General features: G+C 46.3%; 1 protein-coding gene across 2 annotated transcripts in view; it reads left to right on the top strand.

The window, feature by feature from the left end:
• Positions 1-21,379, top strand: part of RANBP3 (RAN binding protein 3) — a 164,338-nt gene that overhangs the window by 78,622 nt on the left and 64,337 nt on the right. For both annotated transcript variants that reach the window (XM_082245300.1, XM_082245299.1), the window contains exons 5-8: positions 11,898-11,969; positions 12,206-12,271; positions 13,880-13,972; positions 14,050-14,156. In XM_082245300.1, the coding sequence (XP_082101426.1) occupies positions 11,898-11,969; positions 12,206-12,271; positions 13,880-13,972; positions 14,050-14,156 (338 nt within the window). The remainder of the gene's footprint in view (positions 1-11,897; positions 11,970-12,205; positions 12,272-13,879; positions 13,973-14,049; positions 14,157-21,379) is intronic.

Raw genomic sequence — 21,379 nt, 5'->3', positions numbered from 1 at the left:
GGCATCTCTATGACCATAGAAGGAGCATGCCGAGCAGGATTAAAGTGATGCCTGAAATTGGAGGCAGCAGCTTATATTCAGCCTGCAACAGGAGGTACTGTTACTTGCAAGATCTCCTTATGTAATTTTGCCACAGATTTACAAATCTTTACTTGCTGAAAAAATAACTGCATACATCGAGACATGATGCCAAAGACACTGAAAAAAAAGATTTTTGGTTTAGGTACTTTTTTATGAGGGTTTTGTAAGTAATAAGCATGGTACACAATACTGCACAAGCAAACATAATCGAAAAGCGCAAAGGAAATGGTAAAAAACGCACTGAACAGGTCACATCGGATAGACCTGCAGATCAGCAAGTACAGTATATCTTGACAAAAAAAACCCCGTAAAGTTGTTGTTTTAGTTATAGCAGTGTAATAGATAAGGGAGTATTATGAATTTGGCCTTTAGGGTGGTATATCCATACATTACATTTTAGAGTGGAAATAAATGCAAGGGGCAGAAGCGGATTTAAATTTTGCTAGTTATAGTCCACATAGCTGCATGCAAGTGAGTTGTTCTAAATCAAGGAGGAAGCACTCCTATCCCCAAGTTCAGTAAAGCCAAAGCTTAAGAGAGTTGATAATGAATCCAATATTATTTGCCAAAAGTTTAATTTGAGAGTTCCAAAAACTTGTATTCTGAAAATCAGCTAAGCTTTTACAGTTCCAAAGCATGCAAGGAAGGGTTCCTCTCTGGCCAAATTTCCACCACCAAATGTGGGAGACAGAGTAAAGATCTAAAATACAGGATTCTGAACCACCATGAAAGATCTTGGTTTAGCTCCCATTAGCCTGTGCATTGAATGTAATGACTATTTGCGTGTTGCCAATTTTATAGTTCAAAAAGGTACCTTTTACATTGAGCCTTTGCATATGGAAAAATCTACTATAACCACAGTTGTGGTGAGAAGCAATTCTCATACATGCTGGTGCCTTCTAGAACACCCTTAGGCTTCATGTACTGTACATTACAGCGTCTAAACTTGAGTTTAGGAGCTTTTGGCATTTTTTTTTTTTGCCTAAACTCCTAAACTCCATAATAGCCTACATGTCCATGTACTCATAGGTTTTTACAAGAGTTTAGATGCTGCTGTGGTTAGAGGAGTTTCAACCTTCCTCTCCTAAATGCAAAAGAATTGCATTCAGGATAGGAACGTTTTAACTGCGGGCCGCAAAGAGAGGTAAATTCGCATTGCGATTTTGCCGTGTTTTTCGTTTTTCTACGGCTGGCGGTCAACCTAGTTTGTGTGAACGTGAGCCCTAAAGCCTGAGTAACTCGGATATGCACTTAATCACTTTGCTTCTTAAAAGGGAAGTGTAGCTTTTAATGTTTTCCCCCATTTATACTTGCCTAGGTGGATGCAGCATCGGTCCCCTCGCGCCTCTGCACTTAAAACCAAGCGACCGAACACCGCTGATCACTCAGTTCTCACCGCTCCCTGAGCAGAGAGCTGCTGGCTGTCAGCAGCTCTCCGCTCGGCCTCCTCCTCGCTCACTGGCGCGCTGGGCTGTGGAGGGGCAGGGAGTGGGTGGCTCAGGCTCTCACCTGGGTGTCAGTTCAGACACCTGGCTGATGCTGACTTCCATTGTTGCTATGATGCTGTGCCTGGACTGACTTCTGTGATGTCGGCAGAGAGCGGACTTCAGCTCATTTTGACTTCTTGCACTTTAGGCCTGTCACAGCATACATAGACCTAAATAAGGAAGCGCTGCTATTCCCCCACCAACTCATTCACGTACTGATACGTATAAGGTTTTGAGTTATAGGCAGCTAGGAAGCAATAAAGACTTTTCTTTTTAAGATGCCCAACATGCTCTAAAACAGCCTTTTTGAACCAGGGTACCTTGAGGTTTCTTCAGGTGTGCCTCAGCAAAATGGCTAAAAATGACCCAAAATTTGCATACAAGGCAGTAGGTGGATGAAGCCTGCCTTTTTTAGTTGCCTTTTAGTTACACAAAGCTACAGGTTTCCATTGTGCACCATAATGACCTTCTAGCTGCCAACCAGCTAACGACCAATGACCCCATCAGTTGTTAAGGAGGATGTCAGTCGCGTGCATAGCATGCTTGTTTGACTCCCCCCCCCCCCCCCCTGTCTCTCTCCATCAGTTTTGGGGTCACATTAGCTGGGTGATGAAGAGAAACATTGGAATACTAGTCCGTACCAACTTGCACCTCTTTGGGTGTCCTATGTGTGGATGTTTGTGCATTATGTAAAGCTATTAGAATAGTTTTTACATTTTAGGATGGGGTGCCTCAAGACCGTTTAGAATTTTAATGGGTCCCACGATAATATCCATAATTTTAAAGGGTGCCTTGACTAAAAAAAAGGTTGAGAAACACTGCTTTACAAACTTCATGTCATATAAGCCCCCTGTATTTGTTTGATTTTTAATTTTAAAAAAAATTAAAATCAGCAAGTTAATTTTTTTAAACTTTGGCCTTTTTAAACTGTTTCTCTTTTAAAGAATTAATCTAAAAGCTTATTCAACCACAATGCTGCACAGATAGTTTAGTAGCACAAAAGCTTTGTTTTTCGCTGTATTTCCTGAAGAGATTGGCTCCACCTTCTTTAGACCAGCCATTGTCGAACTGAAGTGGGCCTAGGCCGATAGTCCCGACAGATTCCTGTGGGAGGGAGCCTTTTTCTAGTGCAGAGTTCGACTGACTCGATTTTGTGAAGAACAGTCAGCTGTGGCCATCAAACTTCTGGTAACTCTCATTAATTTGTTCAGCATTATGGCTGCATTGGTTTTGTACATTCTGCAGTGAATAAAAGATCTGCTAAAAGCTATTCATGTTCCAAATAATAGCATGGTAAAAAAAATCTGCACTCCATTGCAGTTTAGTCAACACAAACCCAAATTGGTACGTATGTTTGATAAAACTGACTGTATTGCTTGCCTTAAAGTAGAACTATAGGCAAAACTTTTTTCTCTTACGTCCTCCGACAGTCGCCGCCTCTTCATATTCGTCACATATGGGGTATTAGACTTTGCTCCGAAGGAGTAGCTAGGCAACAGAATATGTTAACATTAAAGCTTTTAACATATCCCACCCTCAAGGGGTGGTCCCCTCAGTCAATACCCTCCTACTTCCTGCAACCATATCTCAGTTTTAATGTCTAGCTTGTCAGGAGTGGCTGGCTTTTCCTGTGCTGGGGCTTTCTGCCCCAGACTCTTTCTTCTTTTTGAAATTTTGTTTGAGTTTTCTCTCTACCTTTACTCAGCTGTTATTTTTGTCAGCGTTAGTTAGTTCTTCTGATGAAGAGGATCATGCGGGCTGGGTCTCGGGCTGATCCCCCTGGTCGCAGGTCGTGGGTCAGTGGCTTCCCAGCCTGCCATCGAGCGTTCAGCCAGGTAACGCTCCTGGCACAGTGAACGACCCATCCCTGTTCGGTGCAGGGATGATTGGTGAGGTGGCTACCTCACTGGACACTGTGCGGTTTCTTAACCCCCATTTTGTGCGTCTTGAATTGCGACTCTCCCTGCCTCATGTGCAGCGGCTTGTTCGCCTGTGCGGGTCCCCCACGCCATTGAGAGGTAAGTGTATCTATGTGGGGACCGGTCTGTCTGGGGGGGTGTCAGTCTGGGACTGTGTAACCTGCCTCTATTCACACTGCTTGTCTCCCTATCTCTCGGCTGCATGCTGTGGGCTGCAAGGGGGGGGGGGGGGAGCTGTGTGACACTGTGTGTGTCAGCCTGGTCAGTGTGAAAAGCTGTGTGCTGTGGGGCATGTTTTTTTGGCATGTTTGGGCATATACAGCGATCGCTGCGGCGATCTGACATGTGTTCTTATGCATGGATGACGTGTGCATTACTGCACTGTGGAGCGGCGGTTTCGGCGCCAAACGGCGCCATTTTGCCTACACTCGCTCCGGCCGCATGTTTTACATGCATGGCGGCCATTTTCTTGTAGCCTCCATAGGCTTTCATAGAGCGCCCTGGCAGCATCACTTCCTCTTTCCAGGAAGGCTCTGAACCGCTCTGTGCGGGTTCGCAAGTTCTGCATGGAATCCCTGCGGTCGGTGGTGGCTGCCCTGGTTCCGGGGGAATTCATGGCCTCCATCGATTTGAAGGATGCGTATCTTCACATCCCCATTTTCGAGGGTCACCAGAGGTTCCTTCGGTTTGCCATTGCGGAGGATCACTACCAGTTCGTGGCGTTGCCTTTTGGTCTCGCCTCGGCTCCGCGGGTCTTCACCAAGGTGCTTGCACCGATTCTGGCATTATTGAGGGCCCAGGGCATTTCTGTCCTGGGGTATCTGGACGACATTCTGGTTCGGTCTGCGACCAGCCAGGGTCTGGAGAAGGACCTGTCTGTCACGATGCAAACTCTGCAGGAGTTTGGACGATAAATTTTCCAAAGTCGACACTGAGTCCGTCGGTTCGTCTTCCCTACCTGGGAATGATTCTGGACTCGGTGCAGGCGAAGGTCTTCCTGCCGGAAGACAAACTCAGAACTCTTCAGGAGGAAGTCAGGTCCCTCGGGGACGTTCCGCACTCGTCTCTGCGGACGTGCATGAGATGTCTGGGATTGATGGTCTCGGCCTTCGAGGCGATTCCCTTCGCCCAGTTTCACACGCGGGGTCTCCAAGCGGAGATCCTGTCCAGGTGGGACGGGCGACCTCAATCTCTGGATCTTCAAATCTCGTTGAGTCATCGCACCAGAAGGAACCTTCTGTGGTGGCTCCAGTCCCCGTTGGTGTCCGGGGGCAAGTCGTTTCGTCCTGTCTCGTGGACGGTGATCACCACGGATGCCAGCCTGTCGGGCTGGGGTGGTGTTCTGGGCGTTCTGTCCGCCCAGGGAACTTGGTCGGAGGGGGAGTCTTCCCTTCCGATCAACATTCTGGAATTGCATGCGATAAGTCTCTGTCTTCATCGCTGGACGGACCGGCTGCAGGGCTGCCCGGTTCGGGTGCAGACGGACAATGCCACGGCGGTGGCCTACATCAACCACCAAGGGGGCACCAGGAGTGCCCGAGCGGCTCGAGAAGTGGCCGACATTCTGTCTTGGACCGAGACTCATGTCCCGGCGATAACGGCGGTTCACATTCCGGGGGTGGAGAACTGGCAGGCGGACTATCTGAGTCGCCAGACCCTGGATCAGGGGGAATGGTCTCTCCACCCGGCTGTCTTCCAGATGTTGTGCGCGAAGTGGGGTCTTCCAGATGTGGACCTGTTCGCGTCTCGTCTCAACAACAAGGTGAAAAGGTTCGTGGCAAGGACGCGCGACCCTCGGGCAGACGCGTCGGACGCGTTAGTGGCCCCGTGGCATCAGTACAGGCTGATGTACGCGTTTCCACCGATTCAGTTGCTGTCCAGGTTCCTTCGCAGGTTACACTCGGAACGCAGCACGGTGATTCTTGTGGCACCGGACTGGCCTCGCCGGTCCTGGTACGCAGACCTCGTGAATCTGGCGGTCGACGCCCCGTGGCGTCTGCCTCTTCGAGACGATCTACTGTCTCAAGGACCGATATACCATCCTGCTTTACAGTCGCTGGCTTTGACGGCCTGGCTGTTGAGACCGAGGTCCTGAAGGAGAAGGGTCTCTCTCCAGAGGTCGTTCATACTTTGATCAACGCGAGGAAGTCTTCCTCGGGGAAGGTTTATGACCGTACTTGGAAGGCCTATTTTGCCTGGTGTGAGTCCAGGGGGTTTTCACCCCGCACGCACTCGGTTTCCCGTGTGCTGTCTTTCCTTCAAACGGGTGTTGATCAGCGTTTGGCGCTGGCTACGATAAAGGGTCAGGTGTCTGCACTGGCCGTTCTGTTTCAACGTCCCGTGGCTTCCAACTCCTTGGTTGGCACTTTTGTTCAGGGTGTGCGGCATCTGGTTCCTCCTAGGAGGGATCCTTTGCCCCCTTGGGACTTGAATCTCGTTCTGTCTGTGTTGCAACGTGCTCCTTTTGAACAGATCAGGGAGATCTCGTTGTCTATGTTGTCCAAAAAGGTCGCCTTTTTGGTGGCGATCACTTCGGCTCGCAGAGTGTCGGAGCTGGCAGCTTTGTCCTGCAAGTCTCCGTACCTGGTTGTTCATTTGGATAAGGTGGTCTTGCGACCTAATCCTTCTTTTCTTCCGAAACGAGTTTCGGAATTCCATCTTAATGAGGATATTGTCTTACCTTCGCTGTGTGCGAAGCCTAAACATCCGAAGGAGGTGAGATTGCATTCTCTGGATGTTGTTCGGGCGATAAGGGTTTACCTTACATCGACTGAGTCTTTTCGTAAGACGGACTCTTTGTTTGTTCTTCCAGAGGGTCCTCGGAAGGGCATGGCGGCTTCGGCCTCTACCATCGCCAAATGGATCAGGCAGACCATTGAACAGGCCTATGCTTTGCAGGGGAAGGTTCCCCCTGTGCCTGTGAAGGCGCACTCTACTAGATCTTTGAGTACGTCTTTGGCCTGTCGTCATGGGGCTTCTGTAGCCCAGGTGTGTAAGGCGGCGACCTGGTCGACCGTGCACACTTTCACAAGATTCTACAAAGTAGATGTTCAGGCATCGGCGGATGCTTCCTTTGGCCGCAAGGTTCTTAGTGCGGCAATTCCCTAGGGTCCCTCGTTGGGGACCTCTGGCTGTTGGGATAAGTTTTGTATCCCCTGGTTTTTTGTCTTTTCCTGGGTTGTTGCTCCTGTTGAGCACTTGTTTTTTTTCTGTTGCCCAGCTGGTTTCCTTCCTTTGGTAAGGTTCCTTTCTTTGCTGCGGAGACTGCGTTGCCTTTCGGCGCGGATGCGTTTCCCACCCCTCATGTTTGCACTGCTTTGGGACGTCCCCATATGTGACGAATATGAAGAGGCGGCGACTGTCTGAGGACGTAAGAGAAAACGGAATTTTTGTAAAATCTTACCTGTAAAATTCCTTTCTCTGAGTCCTCCGACAGTCGCCGCCCCCGCCCCTCTTTTGGGGTTTGGTTGTATACTCTACTGCTATTCCACTAAAACTGAGATATGGTTGCAGGAAGTAGGAGGGTATTGACTGAGGGGACCACCCCTTGAGGGTGGGATATGTTAAAAGCTTTAATGTTAACATATTCTGTTGCCTAGCTACTCCTTCGGAGCAAAGTCTAATACCCCATATGTGACGAATATGAAGAGGCGGCGACTGTCGGAGGACTCAGAGAAAGGAATTTTACAGGTAAGATTTTACAAAAATTCCGTTTTCTCTTGCGTCCTCTGACAGTCACTGCCCGTTCAGTTAGCCTTCACTAGTGGGTAATGGCGCCCTCTGCAGGCGCAAGCTAGGCAGTTTTAAATGTTAATAAAAAAACTTTCTACACTTAGGCACACCTCCAAGGGGCCGTCCCTCAGCTATTATCCTGATCCAGTTACCACTGTCCCTCAGTTTTATGCTGCCTAGTGTCAGGAGTAGGCTAGGTTTCCCTGCTGGGACCTAGTGTCGCAGTTTCTTTCTTTTTTACTTTAAAAAGTTTTTTTTTTTTTTTTTACACACACATATGCTCGCATGGAATCTAAATTGGCGGCTCTGTCTTGCCGTTCGCCTTATCTGGTGGTTCATGGGGGTAAAGTGGTTCTGCGACCCAATCTGTCTTTTCTCCCCAAGGGGGTGTTGACTTTCCACCTCAATGAGGATATAGTGTTACCTTTGCTTTGTGAGAAGCCCAAGCATCCGAAGAAATTTACCTTGCATTCCTTGAATGTGGTCCGGGCAGTCAGGGTTACCTGTCTGCCACGGAGTCTTTGAGGAAGTCTGATTCTCGGTTTGTCCTTCCTGAGGGACCTCAGAAGGGTTCGGCTGCTTCCGCGGCAACCATTTCTAAGTGGATCAGACAGACGATTGTTCAGGCCTGTTCTATCAGGGGTCAGGTTCCGCATTTCCCTGTAAAGGCTCATTCTACTAGAGTTGTTGGCGCCTCATGGGCTTTTCGCCACCAGGCTTCTGTGGCTCGGGTGTTAAAAGCGGCGACCTGGTCGTCTGTGCACACTTTCACAAAGTTCTACAAATTGATGTGCTGGCATCCTTGGATGCTTCCTTGGCCACTAGGTTTTGAGTGCAGCGGTTGTTTGAGGAAATGTGTTTTTTTCTGTCTCTTCCTGGAGTGTTTTTTTTTTTTTTTTTTTTTTCTGGGTTAGCTCCTGTTTTGAGCTTTGTTGCCCTGTTGGCTCAGCTTTTTCTGGCCTGGTTGATACGTTACCTTTTCGGTAGGTTGCGTCTTCCCACCCCTCACACCGGCACTGCTTTGGGATATCCCACTAGTGAAGGCTAACTGAACGGTGATGGGTCAGAGGACATAAGAGAAAACAGAATTTTTGTAAGAACATACCGTAAAATTATGAGTCCTCTGACAGTCGCCGCCCCGCCCCTCTGGTTCTTGGATCTTGGGGTTATTGCCTTCCAGTACTGCTTGCAACAAACTGAGGGCCAGTGGTAACTGGATCAGGATAATGGCTGAGGGACGGCCCCCTGGAGGTGTGCCTAAGTAAAAGTTGTTTTTTTATTAACATTTAAAACTGCCTAGCTTGCTCCTGCAGAGGGCGCCATTACCCACTAGTGAAGGCTTACTGAACGGGCGGCGACTGTCAAAGGACTCTCTTACAAAACTTCTATTCCCCCCCCCCCCCCCCCCCATTTTGGCCAGAGTAAGGGAGGGTTATAACCCCTGTTAGTGTTGTGGTGTTTTTTTTTTCTGTAATCTGTGTCCCTTCAGGGAGATTTAGCTCTGGAGTCCCATAGCCAAAACCAGAGGCGTGAGTGAATTCCTGCAAATTAAAGTGGTTATAAAGGCTCAAGGTTTTTTAAAAGCCTTCTGTGTGCAGCAGCCCCCCCCCCCCCCCTCCTTATACTCGCCTGAGCCCCATTGTGATCCAGCGATTTGCATGAAAGCCTTAGATCTCTGGGGACTCTCCCTCAGGCTTTGTGTGTGAATGGACATGCAGAGCATCAGGCTGTTTGGGTGCCCCCATAGCAAGCTGCTTGCTGTGGGGGCACTTGGCAGGAGAGAGGGGCCTGAAGTGCTAGCGGGGGATGTGCGAAGAGGAGGATCTAGGGCTGTCGTGTGCAAAACCACTACACAACCAAGTATAACGTGTATTTTTTTTTTATTTTTTATACCCAAGCCTTTAACCACTTACCGACCGCCCGCCGTCGATTTACGTCGGTACTTTGACGCTAAATACCAGGGTTATGGCAGCAGATAGCTGCCATAACCCTGGTATTTTTCGAATCGGCGGTTGTCCTCTTTCAGGTAAGAGTGGTCCCAGCGGCGGATTCGCTGCGGGATCAACCTTACGGTGTGGCAGAAGAGGTGCGCCCCCCGTCCCGGCCATTTTCCCCGCTTCCTAGACCCGCCGGCAGCGGGGAAAACTATCCGGTCCCCGCCTCCTCACAGACAGGAAGTCGACAGAGGGCAAGATGGCCCCCACTCAAATCTATGGTCTTGGAGGACCGGAGCGACGTCATCTCCTAGCAACTGGTTTAAAGAGCCAATTTTTTTCAGCATTTTTCCTTTTTTTTTTTTTTTTTTGTGTTTTTAAAAAAAACTGTGTAAAAATAATCAATAAAATGGGGGGGAAAAAAATTAATGCGCCCTGTCCCCGTTAGCTCGCGCGCAGAAGCGAACGCATACACAGGTCCCGCCCACATATATAAACGGTGTTCAAAACCACGCGTGAGGTATCGCCGTGATCGTTCGAGCGAGAGCAATCATTTGAGCCCTAGACCTCGTAACTCTAAGCTGGTAACCTGTAGAAATTTTTAAAGTGTCGCCTATGGGGATTTTTAAGTACCAATGTTTGGTGCCATTCCACGAGCGTGCCCAATTTGGAAGCATGACATCTTGGGTATCTATTTACTCGGAGTAACATTATCTATCACATTATAGAAAAAAATTGCGCTAACTATACGGTGTGATAAACAAATATTGCAAGGATCTCCATTTTATTCTCTAGGGTCTCTGCTAAAAAAAAAAAAAATGTAATGTTTGGGGGTTATTTTTCTAGCAAAAAAAAAAAACTGATTTTATCTTGTAAACAATAAGTGTCAGAAATAGGCTCAGTCCTTAAGTGGTTAATACTACTTCAAGGGAATCATTTGGGGGGCCCCAGGAACCAGAACTAGTGTCCCTTTTGGAAGATTCCCCTCTTACTGCTATGGACAAATTATAGAGGGTGAATCGGAGGAAAAAAGTTTGGCCTTTCGTTCTACTTTAAATGAGTTCTGAAGCATCTGGCTGAATATGAGCAGATAATATTGCCCGAAACACTTCAGAATTCATCCTGCTGCTTTTGTCAGCAGTCACATCATCAATAAATACAAGAGAACCAGTTCCATTGGCAGCCATACATGCCCAGGCCATGACACTACCACCACAATGCTCCACTGATTGAGGTGGTATGCTTTGGATCATGAGCAGTTCCTTTCCTTCTCCATACTCTTCTCTTCCCATCACTCTGGTACAAGTTGATCATGGTCTCATCTGTCCATAGGATGTTGTTCCAGAACTGTGAAGGCCTTTTTAGATGTTGTTTGGCAAACTCTAATCTGGCCTTCCTGTTTTTGAGGCTCGCCAATGGTTTAATTCTTGTGGTGAACCCTCTGTATTCACTCTGGTGAAGTCTTCTCTTGATTGTTGACTTTAACACACATACACCTACCTCCTGGAGAGTGTTCTTGATCTGGCCAACTGTTGTGAAGGGTGTTTTCTTCGGGGAAAGAATTCTTCGATCATCCACCACAGTTTTTTTTTTCTGTGGTCTTCCGGGTCTTTTGGTGTTGCTGAGCTCACCGGTGCGTTCTTTCTTTTTAAGGATATTCCAAACAGTGGATTTGGCCACACCTAATGTTTTTGCTATCTCTCTGATGGGTTTGTTTTGTTTTTTTCTGCCTAATGATGGCTTGCTTCACGGATAGTGACAGTTCTTTGGATCTCATATTGAGAGTTGACAGCAACCGATTCCAAATGCAAATGGCACACTTGAAATCCACTCTGGAACTTTTATCTGCTCCTTGTAAATGGGATAATGAGGGAATAACTCACACCTGGCCATGGAACAGCTGAGCAGCCAATTGTCCCATTACTTTTGGTCCCTTAAAAAGTGGGAGGCACATATACAAACTGTTGTAATTCCTACACCTTTCACCTGATTTGGATGTAAATACCCTCAAATGAAAGCTGAAAGTCTGCACATCTTGTTTGTTTCATTTCAAATCCATTGTGGTGTATAGAGCCAAAAAGATTAGAATTGTGTCGATGTCCAAATATTTATGAACTTGACTGTAGCTAGAGCAACTTTCAGTACCTGAATAGAAGCCCATTCTTATTATGCAAAGCTTCAACACTGTGCCTTGGTGTCAAAGCATGCCTGCTTCCTCATGACCCACCACTATAATGGGTTGTACCAGCAATTAAGAATGTGTGGAAGAGGCAACCTTTGACACCCCAGGAAGTGCAGAAGCAGTGACCTCTCTGCTTTTGAGTGGACCTGACAACTGAGCAATCACATGATGGCTCGGTCTCAGGTCTTGAGCTAGTGGGGGACAGCTGCAGCATTCGACCAATGTTGCAGCAGGTAGGTAAGTATGTATAATTTCTTGAATTCCCACATGTCTCCTCTAATGTTGGTAATGCTACCTGGTCCTGCAGGAGCCAATGCTCCAATTCTCTTTACATACAATGTGGTGTGATGGCCGTTGGTCCTACATTGTATGGGATGATGACAAGCCCATTTTTTAAATCTTTTTCTTTTAACCAAAGAACACAACACATTTTCAGTGTATATTTAAAGTAAACTAGCTCTAATAGTAGTAAATGACAGCTGCTCTAAAATAGAGCATTAAAAGCTGGGCATATACAGTATGCATATTATAACAGAATTATTTGAAATCTGTTTACCTGCAGTGACAAAGAACAATGTCTTTATGCCATCCAGCTTCTGTCAGCCTTCCACTGGTAACTCAGACTCCGAACCAGGTAAGTTGTTTCACGTCTGGTTTAGTGACAAATTGGTCTCCTTCAAGCTTTGTATTATGCATGCTTGATCTTGTGAAATATGGGGCAATGACATAAACCCTTAGGTTCTGTTTATTTTCATATTACTTGTGTGGTAATATCTACAGCTCTCTTTATGAAAATAAATAAACCAATATGTTTTCAATCCTAATAAATGAGATCTTGCTGTGATAACTAAGCAACTGATATCTTTTTAGAGGAGAAAGCCAGTGGGTTTAGGCTAAAACCGCCTACGTTAATTCATGGACAAGCTCCCAGTGCAGGTATTTATCAATGTGTGTTTTCAAAAGCATGACTTCTCAAAAGCATGACAGACTTTGCCTCATTGCTTTTTTGTTTTGTAGTTGGCCTTTATTTCTGTTGTGTCCATATACATAAGCTAAATTTTTAAAATGCACTTAATTTTAGTTGCTTTTTCAGTGAAATGTTTTGAAAGCCCGTTTTTGAAGTCATTCACCTTTTTTTTGTTCTTCTTGAGAAAGAAATATATAGTTATAGTTTTTAGATAATTGGCAGCCATCCAGAGCATCCTCACGCAAACTTTTGTAGTGCTGAGGAAAAGAGGGGATGTGTCTGACCCAGTGTTTTTTAACCACTTAAGCCCCGGAGGATTTGGCTGCGAAACGACCAGAGGGTATTTTGCGATTCGGCACTGCGTGACTTTAACGGACAATTGCGCGGTCGTGCGACGCTGTACCTAAACGAATTTGGCGTCCTTTTTTTCCCACAAACAGAGCTTTCTTTTGGCGATATTTGATCACCTGTGCGATTTTTTGATCACGCGCTATAAACAAAAAAAGAGCGTAAATTTTGCAAAAATAGCAATATTTTTCCCTTTTTTTTATATGAAATTCCCCCAAAAAAAATGTAAAAATCAAAATTTTTTAATATTTTCGGCCAATTTGTTTTATGCTACCTATGTTTGGTAAAAAAAATCGCAAAAAGCGTATTTTGATTGGTTTGCGCAAAAGTTATTGCGTTTACTAACAAAGGGAAAGATTTTTGTCATTTTTGTTGTTTTTTTTTTTAACGCGTAATGGCGGCGATCTGCGATTTTTTTTTTTTTTTTTTGCGGTACTGCGACATTGCGGCGGACAGATCGGACCCTTGACTGACATTTTTTACACTTTTGGGGTTACCAGTGACATTTCTACAGTAATCAGTGCTATATATATGCACTGTTACTGTAAAAATACACTGGTAGTGAAGGGGTTAACTTTATTTGAGAGGGAGGGGCTGTGTGTGTCCCTAGGGGCGTGATTCTAACTGTGATTGGCTGTGGCTTCAACTGTATGCAGAGTGATCAATGGATCTACATAGTAGATCCATGTGATCATCTCTCATAGAGAGAGGAGAATGACAGGCAGCTTGTTTACACAAGCTGCCTGACTTTCTCCCTCTCCCCCGCCGATCGCAGAGTGGCCGGCGGCGATCGGGTCCGCCGGTCACACGCGCGGGGGGGGGGTCCGTGACCACGCGGGAGCGGGAGCGCGCCTCCGGCGGCGCGCGCTCGCTCCCCTAAACCCTCACAGGCGAGCGACCTACGTCACTTTGCCTGTGAGGGGCTGACCGCCGCCGTAGATAGTCGTGCGGCGGTCGGCAAGTGGTTAAGATGACAGTCCACTGGAAATCATGGTTCAACTAAACTCTGGTGTCTATTAAACTGCTTAGTCATATTTAGGCACACTGCACACTGCTGCTTGAACAGAAAGATGAAGGTAAGATTATGAAAATTGAGCCATTACACTGCCCATCTGTTGAAATATCAATTTTTGTGACTTCAAGTTCTCTTTAATGCTAGGTGCAATTAATTGTTGTATTGATTATAACTATATGAAATGGCTTTTTTAATATTGTTTTACACATTTTAGGACTCCCCAGCCAGAAACCTAAGGAACAGCAGCGCAGTGTGCTACGTCCAGCAGTGTTACAGGCCCCACAGCCGAAGGCTTTCTCGCCACAGTGTTAGTATGAATCTTGTCTAACATCTACTACTCTGGGATGAATTGAAATATCTCACGGATATTCTTATGTTCTACAGTTTTCAACAGCGGGACAAATGGCATCAGTGTGTCCTCTGAGCCGTGTGTATCATCCCCAAATAAACCTATTTTAAGTGCAGCTGCCCCAACACTTACCTCTGATAAAGTAAGTTGTCATTATTTTGAATTGTGAGCATATGCTTTTTTTCATGGTTGTTTCACAATCAATTTTTTTTACAATAACTAACTGTATTATTTAACTAATGTGCCTTTAAAACTAGCCATACAGTAGCAAGACTTGTGGCGTTTATATATTTTTGGCTTAGTGCAGTGTAGAAACAATCATAATTACTTTGAAAAACCAACCCGAATAGGACAATGTTCCTTTCTGGTTCATTGTGGGACACAAGAATTCAGAAAGTTATATTGATATCTACAGGATGATTTGGACACTGGCAAACAAATAATTGTGGCAAGCCCAGTATAACACCTCCAACTCCAAGTATGCCTTAGTTTTTTGTTTTTTTTTTCCTCTATCCATCCACAGACGCAGCCTCATCTCCATGAGCTTAGTGGGTTATACTCCTCCCATCAGGAGTAGTCTAGGCAGGAAAATTTGAATGTACACGCACTAGGGGCTGTCCCTCCAGGCATAGCCCCCACTGCCCAGCACATGAATTTGTTTCTGCTTAGAGAAGGAGTGGGACCTAGGTTTCCTGCTGGGACTTCAGTCTGTTTTTCTATTTCTTTAAAGAATATTTTACTTTTATTTCTCTTTACTCGCTTGCTAGCTAGTGTTCAGGGAAGAAATTTCCTGGTGATCTGCAAGCGACGATGCCGGCTGGCGCTTCGCACTGGATAATCTAGATCCTTATGGTCCCCCCCAGTCTGGCCCACAAGCATGAGCAGGTTATAGTTTCGACCTAGGCTTAGCCACGACAATCCCCCCTTTTCTGGAGGGGGACGAGCCTGCGAGCTGATGCCTCACCAGGACGCGACGACCTGGAACGCCCTGAGTCGCAGCGTACCCCTCGGTTGGCAGCACCCCCACTTCGGATGGGAGGCAGTCTGCCTGGGTGCTTGTGACATGGTACCTTGGGCTTGCTGGTACCTGTTGTGGTTCCTGAGGCCTTCTTGTGTCGGTCCCTAGCTGCATGGTTCGTCGTGGGTGCCGCCATCTTAAGTGTGGGCAATGTGATTTTATTTTTCCCCATAGACTTGTATTGGGCAGCCATTTTCCCTGTAGCTTCCTATTGTTTTGTATGGGCATCCATCTTTGTGTAGCCCTGGTGCTATACTCAGCAGTGTAATTTTATTCAGGCGACATCACTTCCTGTGTAGTAATTTCCTGCTGCTGAGCCTAGGTCACTTCTGCCTTTCTCTCCATGCTGCTGAAGGATTCAGGAGGATGGTTTGTCTGAGGTGGTACATTACTTGGGGTCTCTGCATGCATATCTTTGCACTTTGTGCTGTCAGTTTGGTTTAAAGGGGTTCCCTGCAGACGGCAGCGATCGGTGGGGGATACCGCGATCAGCGTTCTTAAAGCAACAGTACATTTTTTGAAAATTGCAATATGGAGTCCCAAACTGTACAATCACCCTCAGACCCACTCTGTGCGACTCCCGGACAGTCTGAATCGCAGTCGCTGGCCGCGATTTCAGCAGCCCTGGAAAGCCTGATGACTAAAGTTGATTTAGTCATGGAAAAGGTTGATGGCCGAAAACGGCCGCTGCCTTCTCCTTTTTTAGAGGTTTCCTCTGATTCACAGGGTGATGGGGTCGCCGCGGACGCCCTCCTACCTGAGGGGTCACTGTCCTTGCAGTCAGATGGTGAAGAGGACCTGTCTTCTTCCTGTGCAGCGCGGGAACGCGCCTTACTGGAAGCCCTGGTTATTTCAGTGCGGGATACTTGAAAATTGGCTGAAGAGCCCACACCGGCAGGGACGCGGGTGGCTTTTGGCTCTCAGAAGTCTCCAAAAGCTAAAAGGGTTTTCCCTTGTCCTGACACTTTTCACGATATTGTAAATGACCAATGGCGGCACGTTAAGCACGTGTTAGTGGTGCCTAAACGCTTTAAACACCGGTACCCTTTTGTTGAAAAGGTCTCAAACCATTGGACGGTGCCACCTAAAGTGGACCATCCGGTTTCCAGCTTAAACAAATCTACCCTTGTTCCTGTGGAGGATTCCCCAGTTTTTACGGCTCCAGTGGACACGCAGGTGGAATCCCTTTCCCGCCATCTTCATGTGCTGGCGGGTTCCATTTTATAACCGTTTTTTTGTGTCTGTCTTAGTGTCACAGACGGTAACAGAATGTATTCGGGTTTTGCCGGAGTCCTTGGACCCCGAGGCTGGAACTGTTGTACCAGGTGATCCAGGCTCTGGTGTTCATGTGTGATGCATCTATGGATGCGGCTCCCTGGTGGCCAGGGTCTCGGCTTTGGGCATTGTTTTAAGACACATGGTTTGAAGAGCTGGTCGGCTGACCAGCTAAGGTTTTCTTAGCAGCTTGATCTCCCTTTTCGGGGAGACAGGTTGTTTGGCGACTCATTGGATGAGATAACCAAGGACCTGACTGGAGGGAAGAGTACTCTTTTTCCTCAATCCTCCAAGGGTAACACACCCTGTACAAAGTGGGGTCCCTCCTCCTTTTTTTTTTTTTTTTTTTTTTGCAGGGTGGCGATGGAAGACATTCCGGTCGTTCTGGTGGCACCAGACTGGCCTCAGCAGTCTTGGTACGCAGAGCTGGTGAAAATGGTCGTGAATCCTCCATGGTGTCTTCCTCTGCGGGAAGGTCTACTATCTAAAGGACCGATCTTCCATCCTGCTTTACGGTCGCTGGCTTTAACAGCTTGGCTGTTAAAAGCAAGGTGTTGAGGGATAGAGGTCTCTGTGATTTTATGATTCCTACCCTTTTTGAAGATCAGGAAGTTGACATCTAGGAAGATCTATCATCGTATGTGGAAATTGTACATCTCTTGGTGTGAATCGCTGCAGCTGCACCTTCGCTTGTTTTCTATAGCTAGGGTTTTGGCCCTTTTTACGAAAAGGGGTTGTGCAGCAATTGGCGTTGTACTATCAAGGGCCAGTTTTCGGCTTGGCTATTTACTTCAACGTCCGTTGGCTACTCATAGTTTGATTCGCACCTTCGTTCAGGGGATGCGTCATCTGGCCACTCGGAGGGGATCCCGTTACCACCGTGGGATCTTAATCTGGTTTTGTCTGTTCTTCAAAAGCCTCCTTTTGAGAATAGTAGGGAGATTTCTCTGCTTTGTCACAGAAGGTTGCCTTCCTAGTGGATATACCTTCTGCTCGCAGAATTGGCAGCACTGTCCTGTCCGCCTTATTTGGTGGTCCACAGGGATAAAGTGGTCCTCTGACCTAATCCGTCTTTTCTCCCTAAGGTGGTGTCAGATTTTCATCTTAATGAGGACATTGTGTTGCCTGCCTTATGTCCTAAGCCCAGGACTTTTCTTTAGCTGGAACTTGGTGGGACTCAGTTCCACCATCTCTGCCTCAGGCCCTTGGCTCCCTGCTCATCAATCTTCACTTGTAAACAAAAAAGTCCTAGAAGTCCGGCTTCTGTATTTACGAGTGATAGCTTGTCTCTCAATGGTTCCCACTGAGTGCAGGATGGGGACAGGGGAGAAGCGGATTCCCAGGCTGCATTGTGGATGCCAAAATCCCCACTGATTGAACTCCCTGAAAATAAGAGAGGCAGAGCCACCAACAGTGTGCGGGGAGGTACCAGAGCCGATGCTTTAGCTTAATGCAGCAACAAAAGTAAGATATGTGGAAGATGGGGGGGAGGGGTTGCATGCAGAGGTCAGAGCTGAAGAGGGATGAAAGGGAGATGTGGATGGGGAAAGCAGAGGTAGGCAGCTGTGGGAGAAGGCTAAACTCTGTTTTCTGTTTGTAGAGCATCCTCGAAATCTGCACCTAGCACACCCCCAAACTCTGCGCGTAATGCACTCCTGGTATTTAATGCCCCTTTAAGACCCTCCGGTTAGTGAAATTCTACCACATCCACTATTTGGTGTGGTTTGGAGGGTGGGGGTGGTATTTGGGGGGATCGTGGGTTGAGTTCCTGATCCTATTTTCTGAGAAAAAAAGCCCTGCCTAAGTCTATACATCCCAAAGAGATTGCCTTGCACTCTCTGGATGTGGTTCGGGGGATAAGGGTTTATCTGACGGTTACTGAGTCCTTCAGGAAGTCGGACTCTTTGTCCTTCCGGACGGTCATCGCAAAGGTTTGGCTGCATCCGCTGCGACCATTTTGAGATGGATCAGGCAGACGATTGTTCAGGCTTATTCAATCAAGGGTCAGGTTTCTCCTTTCCCTGTGAAGGCGCATTCTACTTGAGCGCTGAGTGTCTCTTGGGCTTTTCGCCATCAGGTCTCTGTTGTACAAGTTTGTAAGACAGCTACTTGGTGGTCTGTGCACACCATTACAGAATTTTACAAGGTGGAGTTGTTAGCATCTTCGGATTCCTCTTTTGGCCGCAAGGTTTTGCCAGCTGCTGTTTCATGAGAGAATGTTTGTTTTTTTTTTTTTTTTTTTTTTTTTGTTCTCTTAGGGGGTCTTTTACCTGGGTAAGCTCCTGTTGGTTACTTGCCCGGTTGGCTAGGTTTAGCCTCTGGAGTTGAAGTTACTGTCTGGTTGCGTTTTTCCCACCTCTCATGCCTATACTGCTTTGGGACGTCCCATTCAGCTCATGAAGATGAGGCTGTCTGTCGATGGATGATAGAGAAAATTTTCTCTAATTTTTCTCTGATGTCGATGGACATCAGAGAAAAAGATTTTACGGTAAGATCTTACAAAAATCGTATTTTTTTGCGATGGCTGGATGGCCTGCTAAAAAAAAGTCTAACCTTTTTGCTAGCTATTTTTTCTCTTCAATCAAAATTACCTTTGTTCAGTCAAGATTTCCTTACAAGCTCCTTGAGCTGTTCTCTATTAGCAGCTATCCTGATTAGCATTTTGTCAGCAATAGCTCTGTAGGCTGTACCCAAACCCTGCTGAACTAGATGACTGTGGCGCTAGCCTGGAATGAGACCCTTGGGCACTGGGTTCTGCATTGTAATGCTTTCTAGTCTTCAATGTATTGTGTTGGCCATGGAGTGTCTTCTGGGTCCAGAGCCATGGCACAGCCCGTGTCTCTGAGGAAACAAATTTTACTTCAGTACACTCCTCACAGCCAAAGACTATAGATGGGTACTGAAGGATGTTGCAGTAAATCAAGTCCATAGACCGAGTGTCAAGCAATTGTTTTATTCGCCACCATGAAAGCAAATATGGCATTGAAGTAGCATAGATTAACCAAACTCAGGAAGTAACTAGAAGTCTCTGTGTGGAAATAGTGGTATAATTGATCCTGTCCTGGGCAGAACTTCATGTTCAGCCTTGTCTGGTGTTCACATGGAGGGTGTGGATATTTGCAGCCGACTGCGCCTGAACTTGGAGGAACGAACCTCCTGGCCTTCAGGTTCATCTATAGCAGTGGTCTTCAAACCTTGCCCTTGCAAATGTTTATCCGGCCCTTGGGGCATTGTTCCTACCACTGACGCCAACAATGAGGCACCATTTCTTTCATAATACCAACAATAGGGCACTATTTTCTTTCACGGATAGACTCCAATGATGGGGCCCTATTCCTCCAACTAATACCAAAAATGGGGCACTAATCCTCTTTCTAGTGACCACCAAGTCTGAGACGTTGTCTACTCCCACTGATGCATTTTCTTCTCTCACTGGCCACAGTCCAGCCCTCCCAAAGTCTAAGGGACCGTAATCTGGCCCTTTATAAAGTTTAGAGACTTATAATTGGTCTATATTCACACAGATCATCTGGTGGATGCTCAAGTACCTTAATGGGATCAGTACAACCTTTCCTCCCCTGACACTTTCTCCTTGTCTGCTGCTCAGGATTGAGATGGAGGACATTCTGATAATCTTCATCTGTCCCTGGAACCAAATCGCCTTCCTACTTGGTGGTCACTGGCTTTAACAGCATGGCTATTGAGTCTGAGGGACGAGTATCTCTTAACAGTAATATGCACGATGCTTTATTGATGATAAACCTACAGTTTTTTAGGCACTTTCAGCAGCTGAATTACGGATTATGCACCTTCTGCATCTTTTTTCCTTGCTTATGTTTTTGCTTATCTGATGTCATGACCGCTGCCTCCTATTTCAGGGTAGCTCCCTCCCTGCAGTGTTCTAGGGAGCCAGCCTGGCATACAGGGACTACAATTGTCTCCATACACTGTGTACATGCATACAAATTTTTAATTGTGTGCAGTGTCTTGAGCTAAAAAATGCTGAAGGTTTAACACTACTTTAAAGCTAGGAGGTTTACTTCAGGTAGGGTTTACTATAGCACATGAAAGGCATGCTTCATTTGATGTGAGGCAAACTAATTCCAAGAAATGTTTCCATGGGACGAAACCTGGCTTTTCTGCAAATGACCTATATTGGCATTTGGCCTTGAGTACCATCAAGGGGCAGATATCTGCACTTGCGATCTGGTTCTAAAGACAACTACACTCTCACTCTTTAAGACTTTTATACAGGATGTTTCTCATTTGGCTTTTCTGCAACCCCGCGGGATCTGAACCTTTTTTTTATGTTTTAGTGACCAAACACCACCTTTTTTTTTTTTTTTTTAACCTATCAGGGATTTTCCTATTTAGACTCTCACAAAGTTGCTTTTCTTATTGTCTTTAATTCTGTTTAGGTGAATGTCTTAGCTGGCCCCTTATTATGCAAATCTTTTTTTAGCCTTTTATACAAGGACAAGGTGGTCTTGAAACTACTTTCTAAGGTAGTTTCGGCCTTTCACCTTAACCAAGAAATCATTCTGCCATCTGTCCAGCCCCAGTTCATCAGAAGGCGATTGTCCTCCATTGCCTGGAGGTACAGTGCCTTGCGAAAGTATTCGGCCCCCTTGAACTTTTCGACCACATTTCAGGCTTCAAACATAAAGATATAAAACTGTAATTTTTTTTGAAGAATCAACAACAAGTGGGACACAATCATGAAGTGGAATGAAATTTATTGGATATTTCAAACTTTGTTAACAAATAAAAAACTGAAAAATTGGGCGTGCAAAATTATTCAGCCCCTTTACTTTCAGTGCAGCAAACTCTCTCCAGAAGTTCAGTGAGGATCTCTGAATGATTCAATGTTGACCTAAATAACTAATGATGATAAATAGAATCCACCTGTGTGTAATCAAGTCTCTTTATAAATGCAACTGCACTGTGATAGTCTCAGAGGTCCGTTTTAAAGCGCAGAGAGCATCATGAAGACCAGGAACACACCAGGCAGGTCAGAGATACTGTTGTGGAGAAGTTTAAAGCCGGATTTGGATACAAAAAGATTTCCCAAG

This window comes from Pelophylax lessonae (genome assembly GCF_965119305.1).
Source record: "Pelophylax lessonae genome assembly, chromosome: 1".
Classification (NCBI taxonomy): Eukaryota; Metazoa; Chordata; class Amphibia; order Anura; family Ranidae; genus Pelophylax; species Pelophylax lessonae.
The sequence above is the reverse complement of the archived record's forward strand: the minus strand, read 5'-3'. Positions and strand labels throughout refer to the sequence as shown.